The sequence below is a fragment of the Coptis chinensis genome, unplaced genomic scaffold, assembly GCF_015680905.1.
Source record: "Coptis chinensis isolate HL-2020 unplaced genomic scaffold, ASM1568090v1 utg167_pilon_pilon, whole genome shotgun sequence".
In the NCBI taxonomy this organism is placed as follows: domain Eukaryota; kingdom Viridiplantae; phylum Streptophyta; class Magnoliopsida; order Ranunculales; family Ranunculaceae; genus Coptis; species Coptis chinensis.
The window spans coordinates 214644-233080 of NW_028238110.1; the positions used below are offsets into that span (position 1 = coordinate 214644).

The 18437-nt window shown below is 36.3% G+C and overlaps 1 protein-coding gene across 6 annotated transcripts; it reads right to left on the reverse strand.

The window, feature by feature from the left end:
* Positions 1-1022: 1022 nt before the first annotated feature.
* Positions 1023-8667, reverse strand: LOC147473901 (uncharacterized). Of its 6 annotated transcripts, none has more exons than XM_086586911.1 (9): positions 8016-8116; positions 7232-7270; positions 6960-7175; positions 6757-6873; positions 5438-5518; positions 5149-5298; positions 3527-3624; positions 2603-2813; positions 1023-1366 (listed from the first exon to the last, which is right to left on the reverse strand). In XM_086586911.1, exons 2-9 carry the CDS (start codon positions 7233-7235, stop codon positions 1281-1283), a joined length of 963 nt encoding a protein of 320 aa, XP_086443037.1. In that variant the 5' UTR covers positions 7236-7270; positions 8016-8116; the 3' UTR covers positions 1023-1280. The 6 variants fall into 6 exon arrangements, with proteins under 6 accessions (XP_086443037.1, XP_086443036.1, XP_086443040.1 ...); XM_086586910.1 differs by having other exon boundaries at positions 6757-6879; XM_086586914.1 differs by lacking the exons at positions 6960-7175; positions 8016-8116 and adding an exon at positions 8651-8667 and having other exon boundaries at positions 6757-6879.
* Between the last annotated feature and the right edge of the window lie 9770 nt (positions 8668-18437).

Consider the following 18437-nt stretch of genomic DNA (forward strand, 5'->3'; position numbering starts at 1 on the left):
AAATTGGGGCTTCTACCTTGATGCGTGGAGTACCTTCTGTGTTGATATTACCTGGCTTATATGGAAAGAAAGATGTAAAACTGCTTTTGAAAAAAAGATTCCAAACATCGCCCGCATAATGCAGATAGCTAAATCAACTCAAACGTCTAAAAGTCTAACTACACATCATATCACATCCCTTCCGGTTCAATCACCTCCAATTACACAGCATACTACTAGCCCATTGTGGCAACCACCTAAACCACCTTTCCTTTAAAATGAATATAGATGCTTCATTCATTATCCAAACACTCTCATTCGGTATAGGCTTTATTATGCGAGACTCTCACAGGAACGTCTTAGCAGAAGGTACTTGGACATGACATGCCACCACCGCAGAGGAGGCTGAATGCCGAGGGGTTCTTCTGGGCACCCAGTGGGCCTTAGAACGACAACTCACTCACCTAGAATTAGAGATCGATGCTCAAGCAATTTCAGTGGAATGGGTTACCCGATCATCTAATCTTTCTTGGCGCTCTAAAGACATCATCAGGGATATCAGATCTCTAGCAACTAATTTTGTTTACTTTGATATTATCTTTTGTAGCCGTAACATAAATGGCATAGCAGACTTAATTTCTAAGAAAGCAATAGCTCTAGGAGAATCATTCCTCTGGGAAAATTCCCTCAATGGCTACTGGATGTCATTGATAAAGATAGGACATCCATACCCATATGTACAGGTTCTGTCAACTGACTTTTAAAAAAAAAAGATCTATGAAACATCTCAGATATATATGTTTAAGAGAAATCCATCCATTCATTGCCATTATTAGTTTATTATATTCTCCCCAAACTCCTTAGGAACTGGTTTAGATAACAATCGTCCCATTCCAATAGAGATACGGTTGGAGTTGATTCCTCTTCTAGACAGTTCTCATGTATGCAAACTGGGGTTCTAAAGAGGTAGAACCATATATACAATTCAGAGTAGGAGTGTCGGACCATTGGATCCACTATGTTCAAGAGAGACATACGCTTGCTTTGGGCAACCACCAAAGTTAATAGAACGACAACCAACATAAGCATGATAACTTTCGTTCACCATATATCTATGCTGGGAAAACCTTTTCTGCTATGCAATCAAAATCCTAAATTGTTGAAAAAAATATTCTTTTTCACAGAATACAAGTTTCACTCTCCTTAACAAGCATTCAAAGAAGTTCTTTCCTTCCCTTCTCATTGGAAAACAAACACATGAAAGATCTGTTGCACCTCACCTGAAACAAGTTTGGCTACATTTAGTATGGTCTGAACTTTCTTGCAGCTCTCAGCTGTTGTATCCGCTTTTTATCCTGCTCAAATTTGCTCTGTAACATCATTATCTCTGCAGGGAAAAAAAAACTTTACTTCACTCTTCTCTACCAAATTACTTAACAGGGTATAGACTTACTTTGTAAATTATAATAGCATTTATGAGAAAATAAATGGTTTGAGAGAACAAGATAGAAGTGGACAATAAAATTGTAGTTTTACTGGACTGACAACTAGACAGGCTTTCTCTTAAACGGATATGTCCGTTAATGGACATGTTAGTGGGGTAGCTTATATAGTGTCTTTAACATCTTTTTAATTTATGTTTACTAACTTGTTTGTGGGCAGCTTATATATGACACTATATAAGCTGTGCAAGACACTATGTAATATATCCATAAACGGACAGTCCGTTTAAGAGAAAGCCTAGACAACTAGATATCTTACTTCATTTCCAAAAAAGAGACTGCCGCAAAGAGAGCTTTAAAACGTCTCATGCTATATTCCAAATAGGTACACAATTTGAGAATGCTAGGACTGGCAGGACACCACACAACCATATTCATAAAGTAACTTAGACTATATGAATTTACTTATAAAATATTGACGAACGAAACGGTTACGATTCCTTCCATTAATTGACCTATTGAATTGATAATTCAATATCATTTGTATCGGCTTCTATTGGATACATGTATAATTTTACTCATTGGCAACCCCAGTTACTCTGTACACCTTTTGCGATCCATATTTGCTAAACCAGCTTAAATGACAAATTCCTTGGAGCTGGGAGCTCAAAATAGCATGCTTTATACAAGGGCAGTGTCGTTGGGCTACAATATCATTGCAGCAGGTGACTACACTAGGTTAACATATACATAATTGAATGTAATAGACAATACCACTAACTAACAATGTTTGCGGTTTGCCCATTCTTCCGAGTACTTTATGATCTTCAGGAGTCACATGTTTAATGAAAATTGCTTCCTTTGAGCAACTTACGGAAATTACAAACATATGATAACTAATTATTGAGAAGAAGTCACTGACATGATTTTTAAATTGTTGCTCTCATGATGATAACATATGTGGTATCTGTTGTTTTTTTTTATGTAATACAGCTAACATTAGAGTAGCATATATATCCATCAGAAACAAGATCGTCAATTACGCTTTAGTTTTTACTTAACACTAAGAGAATGTTGTATAAGCATCCATTTTCTGCAAGTATTTGTTTCAGTCGCCTATGGTATATTAAAACTCAAAAGAAAATGACAAAATATACAAATTTTGAGGATATTCAACATACCATTTCTCTGGGCCTCCTTTCTCTGAAATTTGTAGAAATTCAGTCCAACATCATTACTTTTCTTTTTTCCCATCTTTTTCAGAACACCAGCTAGAGCAACAGAGCCCATGGTTGTTCCACTTTCAGCATCTGTAGTTTTCTTCCTGCCTTTGTGCTGTCCAACTACAGTCCATCCACCATCTGCAGCTTCCGCTTCTTTCTCTTTTCTTGCCTGTTTTTCAGTAAGTAATTAAGAACTGTTCTCTGGGAATGAAAAGTACTCTAAATTACAATGTACAAACACCAAGAGAAAGGCAACAAAATTGCATCTCAAATTCTTATTTTTTTCTTTTCGAGTCATAACTATCAGCATTTATTTACTTTGTGGGTGTACTCATGAATGCGGACGTACTTAATTATGCGGTGTAGTAAGTTGTAGGTGTAACTACTAACTAGTACAGAAGTAAATATAGAAATAACTGAGGTGTCACCTTGGGTTTTAACCTCACATGATTTATATTTTTGCTCAATAAACAACAATTTCATTAAAAATAATGTGAGAAGTAGGTTTATAACCTATTGCACCCTCTTTTCTCGTTCTCTTCTTCGTCTCCTCTTTCTCCTTTCTATTCTGTCACCTTTTTTTTTTTAAAGATAACATCCTTCACTTTCTTAACAGATCCAAAAAAAAAAAAAATCCTTCACTTTATTTTCTTCACTAGTTCCTATATTCTTGGTATCAGCACCAGGTTGGAGCATCCAACTCAACACCAATTAGGCAATGAGTTGAGGGGGCCCAGGAACATAACTGTCTGATGTGGGAATCTTCTAAACATCTCAACTAAAAATATTCAAAATTAACTCTTCATGTATGTGTTTAAGTACACACTTGATGTCTATGTGACCAAGAGTATAAAACCTGTAATAAATAGTATGCTAAGACACCTGTTCCTTCTGTGCCTCATGGGAGATTATAAATTCATCAATTCTTTCTTGCAGTATCTTCAAGCCAAGCCTACTCTGATAATAGTTGGTAATCAACTCTGACAACCCACAGAAAGAAATTGTCTTACAAGCGAGTTGAGCCAAAAAAGAAAAACTAAACCAGAAAATATAGAGAAGCATACAAAAATATAGAAACCAAGGTAGATGAAAATATGGATAGATTCTCGATCTCAAAAAAATAAAATATAGACAAAAAAAGAAAAGAGTGATCAAAGATCATGGATGAATGCCTATTGAGAATGAAGAAATAAACTATGCACATGGAATTACATATCGAGGAAGCGAAGTTGCTTTCCAAATGAATTGACATTCGTATTTCTCCCTCATCAGGTGTCCTAAGAAATGGAAGTGTCGTAAGGAATAATAGCTTATAAGACCCTAATATATTTCCCAGGGACAACAACGGAGAATTAAACCTACAAATTTTTAAAATGGAAAATTTCAATCCATCATAATCATCACTTTTCTCTTTCAATTCAATGCTTCATCCGTGGAAACCTACAAGAGAAGATTGTTTGGCTGAACCTTCTTCGTATCAGTTATTCTCTTAAGAAGTCACTGAGAAGCGTCAAATCAGAATCCCATCCAACAAATTTTACTTCCCGCGGTCCCATGCCTTCAACTGATTAGCATGGAAGTGTTTCTCCACAAGAGACACCTGAGTCTCTGATGCCTAGATAAAGAAACTGGCATTGACACAATAACGCATATGGAGGAATAAAACAGAATTACCTTTTTTCTTGTCATAAAAAATAAGAAGGAATGAAACTGAACTTCACAAAATCTAGGACGTGGTTACACTTGAAACTTCATATACTTATCGGTGTGTCCCAGACTTCCATCGTTCTTATAATCAACGCCCTCTTGACACATCAATCCGTCTTCGCTCATTCTATTGTTCTAGTGTAGGGTACTCAATGTCAAGAAGAAATAGTACGCATCCTTCTTGAGGGTACTCAATTTAGCACGATTTCTCCACATTTCTTCACTTCTCTGATTATCTTAATTTAGTCAATTTACATGATAATCATTACCTTTTTTTCCCCCTAATCAATGTAATTTGGTATGGCACAAAACGTTTCTCTCAAAATAGTAACAAGCAAGACAAAAGTACAAAACAAACAAACTTTTGAAATATAATTATTAAAAAATAGAAAACAGAAATAGAGTTCTGCTAAGTAAAACTAGTATGAATAAGTATTTGATATCTGATGGACTCGAAATTGATTTGTCATAAGTTTCGGATTAACTCCACAAGTTTTTAGACCTTGCAAAAAAGAATTGGCACCATTATTGATTCCATATAATCCTCTAATGCCACAATACATCCTATATACAAAAAAAAAATCTACTTCTTTCACACACGCAAAAAGACAAGAAAGCACAAACATACGTAAATATATATGTCCACCAACACAACCATGCAAAAAACGCTACTAACGTGTAGACTTGGCTAAAAAAGAAAAGTAGACAGAAAAACATACATTTTGCAGAATGTAATACTCCACAAATGAAGGGCATAGAAAAAGAAAAAGAAAATATGTCAAAAAACTTATCCATACTTTTCATTCCTTTGGAGCAGTCCACATCCACTGATGAAATTTGATAAACCTCGCTTCCTACAGATCCACTTCCTTTATTGATTATGTTACTACTTTTCTCTGATGAAACCAGATCCTTCTTTTTCTTCTTGGCAGCTTTTTTGGACTTATCTGCAAGTAAAGTAGAGGAATTAAAATTATACACACCTACACTTGGTGAACCACTACACAATAATTTTTTAAAATTGACAAATAAGAGAAGTATTTATGATTCTAGAATAAGAGATTATAGAGTCAGCAAAATATTTACTAGTTCCATTCACTTCAACATCTGCCTCTTGAAGTCTTGTAGATTTCTTCTTCTTGGAAGCTTCTGACTGTGAACTACCATCTAAGGCAAAAAGAATTTAAAATTAATTTGCGGCAGGTAGGACAAAAGAGAAAAAGAAAAGGCAAATGAAACAAGAGGAACAGTAAAGCAAATGATACTAACTTAGCACACACCTCAAAAGAGACAGTGACTAAACTTCGAAGGAGCGTGGATAAAGTACCGACTTCAGACAATTACATTTTAAATCACACGATGTCGTCAGAATAATTCTCTCACTCTTGGTCTATTTTCAGTACTCCTACTTCCAATGCTTTGTACTTCTACTTTCTATGATCACAGTAACGTTTTTTTTTTCAGTTGTTGTTGTTGTTGTTTGGTGAAGTATAGCAATAACGGCTGACTTTATGAAAAAAGTATGTCTAGTAAAATGTCACAGGAAGAGTTCTAGCAATGTTTCGTCCATATTATATTGGGAAAGGAAATGAAACAAAAAAGGAGAGATGCGCCTAGAGGCTAGAGATTGAAGATTTGAAATAAGGTTAAAAAATGGTAGACACAAATTGCTGGTGATAATATTTAGTATCAATTATCCAATTCCAATGTATTAAATACAATTTTATACATTATCGGTGCACCCTGACCGCTTTGACATAAAATGGAAAATAGGATGCAATAAATGGAAAAGGCCTGAAGTTTGAAAACAAAATTGAGCACACAAACAACCATCATAATTGGGATCACAAAGACGAGCAAAGGTTGATGGTTGGTGGAGAGGATCTCCACAACATGGAGATGGCATACAAAACTATGGTATATTGGTATGCCTTTATATTGTGGTCTGAAGTTTCAAGTTAGTAGTGAAGGTTTAGAAATCTCAGAATAAGCTGAGGTCTTTAAAATGATCCTCACGAAGATTACTATCATAACGTTGTCGACATAATATCATCATATGACCATGGTCTCCAAGTTGTGAAATTGTGGATTATACGGGGGAACTGTGGAAACTAAGGACATGTTGCAAGAAATTGGATAAACGGAATATGCAAATTTTACAGGGTTGTGCCTAAATAAATCATAAAATATCAGATTGATGCAGCATTCTTAGCTCTATGTAATGGAGTAAAACATTAGCATGTATAAACAAGACATCCTTGAGCACTGAACCCTTTTCTTAAAAAATATTCAATCCAAAACTGAAACAACACGTCAGGGTAAAGATACAAAGCTCGTGCCAGTAAACAAATAAGTAATTAAATAGTTCTTACGAGTATACAAACATTTTAGCTTTTCAGACTCACCTTTGCCGTTATAACAAAGCTGATCAGCTTCGCTTGCATTCTGCTCTTTTCTTTTCTTTCTTGATTTTTTGCTCTTTTTCTTTTCTTCGTTTCCCTCGGCCAACTTTTCATCTATAACTACCACTGACAAACACAATTAAACATTTTAAAAAAAAAAAAACTCAAATCATGTAGTACATGCCAAAGTTATATAGTAAGCTCACATTTGAGCATTTCGGAGTCAGGTTCACCCTCAGAATGAAGTTGATCAGTATCGTCCACATCAGCCCCACTTACATTCTGATTTTTCCTTTTCTTCCCTGAAAACTTCTTCTTGTTCTCTTTCATTAAGTTTTCATGATGTGATTCAACTAAAGTCACATTTTCAAGTAACTTCTTCCTGTGCTTAATTCCCCGGCTCGTATTCTCTCCACCATTATCTAAAAATCAGCTAAAATGAATATAAACATAAAACTAAAGAAAAATATAAACGTACCCATTGTAGATAGAGACCCGGCAAGCAATTGCTCTAACCCTGCCAAACAATAATTTATTATTATTCTGACCCCAGCCCAATGAGACTAATAATATTGAAAGAAAAAAAAAACCATATCTATTATGGTAGTAAATACTGGAACTAGTTTGTGAGAGAATAATAATAAGACAACCATATTTGGCAAAATTAGTGATAGATGTCGATTAGATAAAGTTAGTGGATGTGGACATGATGTGGCTGTAGTTTAGTGGTTAGAATTCCACGTTGTGGCCATGGAGACCTAGGCTCGAATCCCAGCCTGATCAGTTAAATCGCTACTCGGTGGAGGTGCGAGTAGCGAGTAGGTCTACTCGGTCGGGGATTAATCGGGATTACTCGGGTGATTTTTTAAACCGCTACTCGGTGGAGGAGCGAGTAGCGAGTAGGTCTACTTGGTCAGGGATTAATCGGGATTACTCGGATGATTTTTTAAAACACTATATTTCTTTACAAGCATTTGATCTTTAAAACAAGTGAGAGTTGATTTGCCTTTTTCTAAACTTTCACAGCATTGACAGACAATCATTATATCTAGAAAACATTCGGTAGGACTTCTCATGGCTTGAAGCACATAAGAAGATCCATAAGCACACTGTAATCAAATGGACACAAGTTAATTCCTAATCGTCTCCCACCACATATATCAAAACTACCATATCCTATATAATCATAGAAATACATCAGTTTCTCTAATCCACTAAACTAAACAGATCAGCTAAAAAAATGTTTAATCATATATATATACCTTTTTAACAGATGCCGACCAAGACAAAGTAAGTCCAAGAAAAACAATGAAAAAAAAAGGACCCCAAAGATCCCAATCTCTCAAAGCTTTACCAGGATCTTCTCGAAACGGATTCGGAAACACAAGTTTCAAATTACTAACAATTCTAGCCAAATCTCTTTTCACCGGTTCCGTCAACGTATTAGGAGCTGACCCAAATCCAGTAACCACAATATTACTATTATTATTAATAGGCAATGCTGCAGGTGGGACAGGGATGGGAATTTGAGTTTGAGTTTGGGGTTTTTGGAAATTTGGGGTTGTTGGTTGAATGTTGAGGAAATGAATGGGGATGAAGATGATGATGAGGAAACTGGAATTGAAGCTCTTTGTTGGGGTTGTTTTGGAGTGGGGGGTTTTGCTGGTAGAACTGATGTTTGTTGATTTGATTGAATTGAAGCGTGGATTAAGTTTTCTATTTCGTCTATGTCGGATTGAGATGATGGGTGGAGTGGTATTGTATCATTGTTGTGTGACATTTTTTTTTATTGGATTACAAAGAAGTGATGAGAAGAGAAGTGAGGAGAACTGGAGAAGTTAGTAGAAGTGAGTAGAAAAGAAGAAGAAAAAAAATGGAGAAGAAGAACTGTGCGTACCTGTGCTGCTGGAGAAAACGAACTGTGCTGCTGGAGAAGACGTCTGTGCGTTTTTTTGGTTTCGCGAGCCCTAAGTTTTTGGTTTGGACCTTTTTTTTTTCGGTTTCGCGGGCTAAAAAAAAGGCCCGATTTCACATTATTAAATCGCCCGGCCCGAGTACTCATAAATTGAAATATCGGCCGATTTGTTAGCGATTTCTCGTCCCCGATCACTCATGGGGAGTAATGGGCTGACCGGATCGGCTAGGCACGTGATTTTATAGCACAGATCCCAGCAGCCACTACGCTAGCACGAAGCTAAAAAATGGTACACATTTCTTTGATACCAATTTCTTAATTTGAAAAGAAAAAACAAATAAGCTAGAGGGTTCAATAAATTCACCTTAAACGGCTTTGGATCATCAAACCAAACAATAGCAATAAATTGGGGAAGTGGAGCAAGACCTGTAAAGGTTGAAAGGAGATTTTTTTTTTTCCTATCTCCAGCCTACTCAAGTAGTGGAGGGTAAGTAGTCGAGGCGAGTGTGTTTTAAGAAGATTTGATTAAAAAAAAAAACCCCAAACTCATATTTCTCTGGGCTCGAACCCGCGACTTGGTGTGCGAAAAGCCCAGAAAAACCAAGTAGGATCCGTTCCCGTCATGTCCCATTTCAAAATTCCAATTGGAACTCTTATCTCGAGGTTGATCAGCCACTCAGTAGTCGTTAGATCTTGCTCAAAATGATCTAGACCGTCCTTTATTATAATTTTGTCCTTTAGTGCGGAAAAAAACCCTATCTTATTAGATAGACTAGTTGATGCCCGTGCCACCCGGCACTCAAGACGCAGTGTTTTTGCTTGTACTTCTTTTTCGTAGAATAACTCATTTGCATAGTGAAGGATTTTGATATTGTAAAGGTAACTGTAGAAGATCAAGTCACTGGACTTGTGCCTTTCTGTTAGGAATGCCCACTTTTTAGTTTGTACTGAGCCTTAAGCTTACGCAGGTTAGGGAGACAGGAAGATGAAGCAGACCAAAAGGTTAAAATATTAGGGTGTGAAAAGGTTTAATTGTCTAGCTACTTCCCCAGCATGCAGACTTAACATATCTTTCCAGGCATCAAAATATGAAATGTTGTGAAGAAAAGAAAATATAATCAACTGATAAAGTAACTAATTAAGCTCAAACTCAATTCAGTAATTTTTTTTGGCTCCCGGGGTGTTCTATAAGAAAGCTTCAATGAATACATATAATCTTTCAATGTTCACTTTAATAACCCAAGACTTAAAAAGAAGTTCAAATGATAAAAAGAGTCTTCTCCATTCCAGTTTGATGCAGCCAACTTGCATAGAATTTATCACCGCAAATAAAAACCTTAAGCATAACATAGGTACCCTCATATTCAACGGCACACTAAATACACAAAACTACTTGAAACTTGCTATTTGCCTGTAGTTTTGAGCAAGGAAGCTAGAATTTCTTTCCTAGTTTGCTTGTGAGCAAGCAAAGGTCCGGTTAATACGGATGAAATGAATGAAGTTTATTCCTAACAATCTCACAAACTTTCTACAAGGTCTCAAGTTTGGCCTGCCAATCAACCTAATATAGGCATATGCGGTTTTATTAGACAAACAGTTCCTTGTGAACATCAAAGGAAGAAAAAAGAAATAAAAAAACAAAGTAAATTATTTACCGAGCAAGACAACACACGGAAACCAATGCACCTTAGAGAAGGAAAACTCTTACTTTTCCAACCTGCATGAGTAAACTTTACCGTGGATGTCCTCACATTTTCAGGTTCACCACTTCATTATGTTGTCTTCCATATTTTTAGGTTTAGAACCTGAGACACATTTCAAAAGCTATATTCAAAAGACATTTTGTGCATAATATTTTTTTCTCATGCTTTCCCATGCTTGTGATCACAGGTGGGCAGGTGGCTCAAGATAATTTGTAAAAATTATTATACTATTTTATTAACTTGCTTTCTTGAAATCATTATCTATCTAATGCATATTATCGTTCTTGAAACATTATGGAAATGAATAAAACAGTTTTGTAAAAAGAAAATTTTTTAGAGCATGTCTTCAGTGCGCGTGATGTATGGCTACGCACAATTCCTGACCACATATTTTCCAACCCGTAACCGGTAGCCGAAGTGCCCACCTAAGGGTAGCGTTGGCATTTCACATATTTTCATTCATCCCCAATTTATCGTATTTTCTATTCTTCTCAATTAGATTGCGCGCCCAAATCTTCTCACCCCTTTCACCTCTTCTTAAATTCATGGTCAATCATTTACTTCTTTCACTCTCTAAAGTTTACAGCAAGGAAGTAGAGCAAAAAAGAGTGACAGCAACCAACAACACTACACGGCTTGAATACGTTCGAACATTGAGGTTAGTTTATCATCCAATCACTGAAGTCGATTTAATCTTTCCTCTTCTCTTTAAGGTACATTAGAATTTTTCATATTTAGGTCGTTTGTACTAAAAAAAAGTTTTCTTTATTTAGGTAGGCGCTCCTATGACGAATCGAATAAGGCTCGATGATGACGAAGAGTTTCTTAGAAGTCTATGTTTCGAAAGTTTTGGGTATGATGAAAGTGATTCTCTGGATGTGGAATCAACTGTTTCCCTGATGGAGAATGAAAATATTGATGAGTGATAGCGATCTTGAAGAGTCCGATACATATAGAGCTTATATAGAAGACAAAGCAACATTTTTATCTATGCAGTTCAAGACCTCGGACGAGGCCTACACTATTTATAATGAGTATGCCAAAATTGGTTTCGGTGTTCGTAAGGATGTTTATAGAATTCATCCAAATGGAGTTGCTATTAAGCCGGAGATTTGTGTGTTCATCCCAAGGTCAACGACATGCGCAGATAAACTCAATCGATAACACCTAAAAAGAACACCCGACAGGCCACTAGGTTCAATTGTAAAGCCCGCATTGTTGTTGTTTTGATTCAAGCAAAGTTTTGGACGTGGAAAGAGTTTATTGGGGAACACATACATCCACTTGTACGGTATCCGAAGTTCAATGTTTCTTCGGTCACATAGAAATGTGAGTCGAGAAGCGTTGAATTTGCTACGATGCCTAAATGATGTCGGTGTTAAGTAAATGCCAAGTGATGGGTCACTATGCACATATAATTTGGAGGTTTCCTTAATGTTGGTTTTACGAAAAAAGACTTGTATAACAAAATGGGAAAAGAGAGGAGAAGTCGCTGTATTGATGGCGACGCCAACACACTGCTTGCCAACTTAGAGGACAAGGTGAAGTTAGATCCTTTATTTCATTACAACTATGAGTTAAATGAGAGTGGGCAGTTGGCTGGGCTGTTTTGGGCGGATTCCACCTCCCGCCTGGATTACTGTAGCTTTGGTGATGTGTTGTTGTTTGATTCAACGTACAAGAGCAATCAGTACCAGATGCCGATTGTTGTGTTTGCTGGAATCAACAACCACCTACAGACTATAGTTTTTGGTTTTGCTCTAATCATAAGTGAGTGCGACGACACTTATAAGTGGGTATTGAAATCATTTATTGACGCAATGTGTGGTGAACACCCTAAATCGATCATTCCGATGGTGATGACGCAAGCGATTCGTAAAGCTTTGAAATCTATTCTTCCAGATTCGAAACACCGGCTGTGCTCTTGGAACGTATTGAAAAATTGCATCACCAATGTCAAAATCCCTGGATTTGCAACAGAGTTCAGCTCTATTATGTTTATGAAATGTTCTCGGGGAGAGTTCGAAGAAAGGTGGAGACAACTAGTGGAAAAATCTGAAGTTAGTCATAACACATGGGTGATGAAGGTACAGAAGAAACGGGCAAGGTGGGCAGAATCGTATCTTCATGGTGAGTTCTTTGGCGGTTGAAGAAGCAACCAACGTTGCGAGTCTATTAACTCTGTTATAAGACATAATGTTAAGCCCAGGATGCGACTGTTTGAGCTATTTGGGAAAATGGAATTGGCAGTTGCAAATATCCGTCACCGAGAGCATGAAGAAGAGGTAAGGACTGCAACGACGAAACCTTTCATTGGTAGCCACTTGATTGAATATGCAAAGCAGGCAGAATCCATCTATACTCGAGCTGCTTTTCTTGCTTTTATGAAGCGATACAAGAGGAATCGATGTACAATCGTGTAGAAGATAAACGTGATGTGGGTGACAATATTCGTGTATACACCATCACCGCCATCCGAACAGCAAAAAGACGAGTGTGGAATACAACCTTTTAGAAAGCGGGGATGCTAGATGTTCATGTGGGCTATTTCAGTCGTTTGGATTTCCATGTAGACATATCATTTTAGTTTACAAACACGAGGACCTTCGTGAAATACCCCAAGAGCTGTTTTTAAGGAGATGGACACAAGTTGCTAAATCTGTCATTCCAAATAACGATCCAAGTTTTTTCTTCGCAGTTGCTTCCATTATTCGTCACGGTGAGCTTATAGGAAATGCAAGAAGATATGTTTGTGGGCTCTCAAACCAAACCAAAACAGTGAAGTTTTTAAATCCATGTTATCATATTTTTCTAGAGCTTCTGAAGGTAGTCCACAAGTTCCCTTTGAAATGCCTTATATTCCACCAGAAAGTGGTACAATGGATGACATTCCGTCTTCTAAAGGCACCGCCGAGGTAGAGATGCCTTTCACCCCACCTAAAATCGCCCATCGTCCATTTGTTAATGATCCACCACACGTAAAATGGAAGGTTAGGCGCGCATAAACGTAGTAGATTGAAAGGTCGAATGAGACAAGAAAAAAAGAAGTGTGGCCACGTGGTATCGTCCGGGCACACAAGGCCCACATGTCCACTTTTGCATCCAAACGATGGGGTAAGTTTCTTATACCGTTGCCATATTTCACTTGTCCGTTAACATTAAATAGTTACAAAAGTTTGTTGATTTTGATTTGTATTCGTCAATATCTTTCTTGTGGTGCAATCGTTTTACGTGTCCAAGTGCTAAAAAGCGCAACTATGTCGGCGTCTTTGCGGGGAGTTGCCGATGTGAGTGAGGATGATGACGGGTTAAATAGAGATCTTGGATGTAAGTGATAATTTTTTGGCGCGTTATCTTCTTTTTATAAACACAAGAAAATGTTTCTTGTTTGTTATTTTCATGGGGTTCAAAGTAATGTTGCTTGTTTGGTATTAGTGGAAGTTGGTAATGAAGCGGGGAGGATCTCGAAAGACCAAGCAATGTAGCAAGTGTCGATCTACGGAGCACACAAAATGTAGGTGTCCTGATTTGGAAGGTATGACACAATTTTTACCGACGTAATTTTTCTAGTAAGGAGTAAACTAAACTTAGATTGTACCATTATAGTGACTATTTTTCTCCTGTTGAAGTTATAGCGTTCCCCGTGGATGAGGTTGGGAGGAAGATTTCGGAGAAATTCAATGTTGGAAAGTTTTATAGTGACGACGGGAGAGTCTTTTTCCGTGATTACGGATGGTTGACGTTAGGAAAAGAGGAGTACAATCTTTGCTAAGCTTTAGAGCAGTTGTTGCTAATCTTCTAACAAGATTTTTGTAAGCATTTTTTGTAATATCGCACAATGGTGAAGATTTCAAGATTGGCTTCTAAATTATTTTGTATCGGTATCTATGGTGTTATTTTTTCTTATTTTCTTTGGTTTAATCAATGAAATAGAGCAATATTCTATACGCTTATATTGACAAGCATTGTTTGTATATTCTGTTGTTTCTTATTGTTGGGATGTTGGGGTTGTCCCTCACCATGAGACAAGACCATCAGCAGACATATGTCGGTTCATAAATGGATCATTGTTCTTCTTACGGTACGTAACGGAGGAATATGCCATAAACGATAACATAACATTCGGTATGACAAATATAGTGTCATATCTATCTCGTGATTGTAGTATACTACAAACGTATATATATTATAAAAAGTCACATAACATTCGAAAGTATGACATATATAGTATCATATCTATCGGTGAGTATCTAAAATTATATGACATAACTCCTAGGAGGTCGGAAGATCTAAAATTATTGTGAATATACTGCTTTGGTTCCTCCTCATTATGATGAGGACTTTGCCTGATTAGTACTAATTACAGAATGAGATTAAGAAACCAATTCTTGATTGTAATCGTGAGGAGAAAGGGACTATGAACATCTCATTATTCATAGCTAGCTTAACTATGAACAGTTCTACTTTCCGGTATGTTTCTCAGATATATACGCATTACTCACTTAACAATCAATGTTCATAGTCATGAGCTATGAATATTCTTTGTTCATACCACAATTCGACTATGAACAATGATTGTTCATAGTTCGGTAGCTATGAACAGTGATTGTTCATAGTTCGGTAGCTATGAACACTCAATGCTATGAACAATGAGTGTTGAGCTATGAACAATGAGTGTTCATACCACAATTGACTATGAACAATGATTGTTCATAGTCATGAGCTATGAACATTCTTTGTTCATACCACAATTGGACTATGAACATAACAGAAGGTTGGAGCGGTTGCAGAGGAATATGTCATATGTTAACATAACATTCTAGTATGACAAATATAGTGTTATATCTATCGTGATTCTTATGATATACTACCAAACTAATATATTATAAAACTGACATAACATTCGAAAGTATGACATATATAGTGTCATATCTATCGCCGATTCACATAACATTTGAGTATGACATATAGTATCATATATATCAGTGATTGTAAGCGCTTTATGACAAACTACCAACTGTATAAAACTCATACTAGCATATATTATAAAAAAAAGTAACATAATATTCGAAAGTATGACATATATCTAATTGTGATTGCTACTTTTATGAGACCCAACGTATAAAACTCTTATTGACATAACTTATAAAAAGTGACATAACATTTGAGTATGACATATAGTCATATATATCAGTGATTGTAGCGCTTATGACATACTACTACCAAACGTATAAAACTCTTATTGACATACTATTTTCTTAAACAATTGTTTTATTGTACCATCCATAAAGTATGATATATTTTCTGTTTATAGAACATGAGTACGATATACCATAAAGTATGATATACTACATCTTATATGACATTTTTATAACATATATCCATGTTTTTACACAATGCAATACGGGGTAGTAAGTCACGTGACTGTACTCTATGAAATATTAACTTATGAGTAATACTCGTCACACCCGATTGTCTCTACACACACGGCAAATTTATTCCAAAAAAAACTGGTCTTTGCTCTCTCCACACCCCATTTTTGTTAATATGACCATTATAACCTTAAATAACTCTCAACTCTCTCCACACATTTTTGTTAATATGACCATTATAACCTTAAATAACTCTCTCCACACCTCTTCACCGTACTTACTACTCCACGAACACTCCTACCACTCATGCTCTCTGAAATTTCTCCCCCTCCTTGTGTTGTTCTCTTAGGTTAGTTTTGAGTTACCCACAAAATTGTTGTTATTCCCACCAAATTTTCACTTTAAGAGTGGACTCATGTGCTGGAAGCAACGTTCAAGATAAATTCTCCCGCCAAAATCAAAATGATAACTTTGATTAGTGTTAAAAGTGACATGGAGTCAGCTTTAACACTACTGCAATCAAATTATTATTCCGATGATGAACTTTACAACAATGTTGAAATTAGCTATCCCGATATGACCGAATCATTTACAACAATTGAGGTAATAATGTAATTTGAAAGCTTGTATTTTTTATTTATTTTATCAATAACTTAGCAAAAACAATTTTTCAATAGTATCTAAGATCAAGGGTTTACGCAGGTCTTGAAGATCGCCACTCGTTGATCCGATGGTGTTCGACCAGTTGGTATGATTTGTTGGAGTTGTGGTTGTGATATCAAGGTCCGATAATTAGGGACTTGGGCTTAAGACCTAGAGTTTTCTTGAGTTGCGAAAGGAGTGGAAAATTTAGACCATCCGTAAAGCCGAAAATATTGAACAAAAAAACCAAAGAATATAGGCAATCCCGGTTCAAGAAATGTGGTTGTCCATTTGTGTTGAAAGGGGAATTACTTAAAAAAGCGGATGGATACCGAAAGTGTTATGTGTGGAACTCATAATCATACTATTGGGGAGCATCTTATAGGTCGTGCATTAGGTGGGAAGGTTAAAAGTGAAGAAAAATTGATTGTTCAGATTTGTCTTTGAGTGGTGTTAAAACCGTGAAATGTTCATAGTCCATACCGCATGCGCATTACTTAACAATCAATGTTCATAGTCATGAGCTATGAATATTCTTTGTTCATACCACAATTTGACTATGAACAATGATTGTTCATGTTGAGCTATGAGCGATGATCGCTCATAGTTCGGTAGCTATGAACACTCAATGTTATGAACAATGAGTGTTCATGAACAACAATTGTTCATACCACAATTGTCATGAACTATGAACAATCATTGTTCATACCACAATTGGACTATGAACATAACAAGAAGGTTGGAGCTTGCAGAGGAATATGTCATATGTTAACATAACATTCTAGTATGACAAATATAGTGTTATATTTATCTGTGATTCTTATGATATACTACCAAACTAATATATTATAAAAGTGACATAACATTCGAGTATGACATATATAGTGTCATATCTATCAGCGATTCTAGCGCTAATAATACTACCAAAAGTATTAAACTCTTATTAGCATATATAATAAAAAGTGACATAACATTTGAGTATGATATATATAGTGTCATATATATGTGATTCAACTACAGAACGTATAAATCTCTAATTCACATATATTATAAAAAGAGACATAACATTTGAGTATGACATATAGCCAACGTATATCATTGAATTATGTTATAAAAAGTGACATAACATTAGAGTATGACATATAGGACCTTGCAGAGCCAACATTCCTTTTGGCATAACCATTATGTTGACATATAGCCAACATTCCTTTTGGCATAACCATTATCAAACCTCGCATAAAGGACCTTGCAGAGCATTTGTTTGCATCTCAGACTTTCTTTACTGTCAGGCTTACAGTCTTTATTTATCATGACAGGTTGCACACAATTTGAAGTTGTCCATTTTCAATCTCACCAAATCCAACTCCAAACTCTCCAACAGTCACGTTTCATTTCTAAAACATACTTCACCAAGAATTTAACATCAAATCCCCAGTACGTAAGCAAATCTAAGTCACTCACAATATTGGAAAACTGTCCACTCTCAACAGTCATCATATCCAAAGTCAGTTTGTACAACCAGTTCACTGTGACTTTGAATATTTCCCACATGTGGGCTCGGGTTTCTAAATCCACACAGTGAGGTGATTGTGGATGACATTGTAAGAACAACCTAAAACTGTTACTGTTCACCATACCAACAATCTCTTTAGAACTTTTACCCACCAGCCAGTACTCATCAAATGTCCCTATGTCAACATGCCATCTCCACATTCCGTTTGCCCTAAATCTACCCTCCTTCCTCCTATAAGATTCAAGGTCATTTTCATATTTGAAATCCACCACAGCCATTACAATAGGACAGCCACAAAATAAGCTAAAAGATAGACGACAATGAAACTTAATTAGGATGAAAAGTACTAAAGGTATGAAATGAAGACAGATCCCCCCCAACTGAACAACAATAAATAGCCTAAAAGAAACACAGGGCATTCCTACTTTCCCATAACTCCCTAAGCATCATTATCTGTAGATATTTGTCCTTCTCCTTCAAACCTTTTAACTTTCCGGAATCTCATCAAGATGCATCGATGTCTAGCATGAACACTCTTT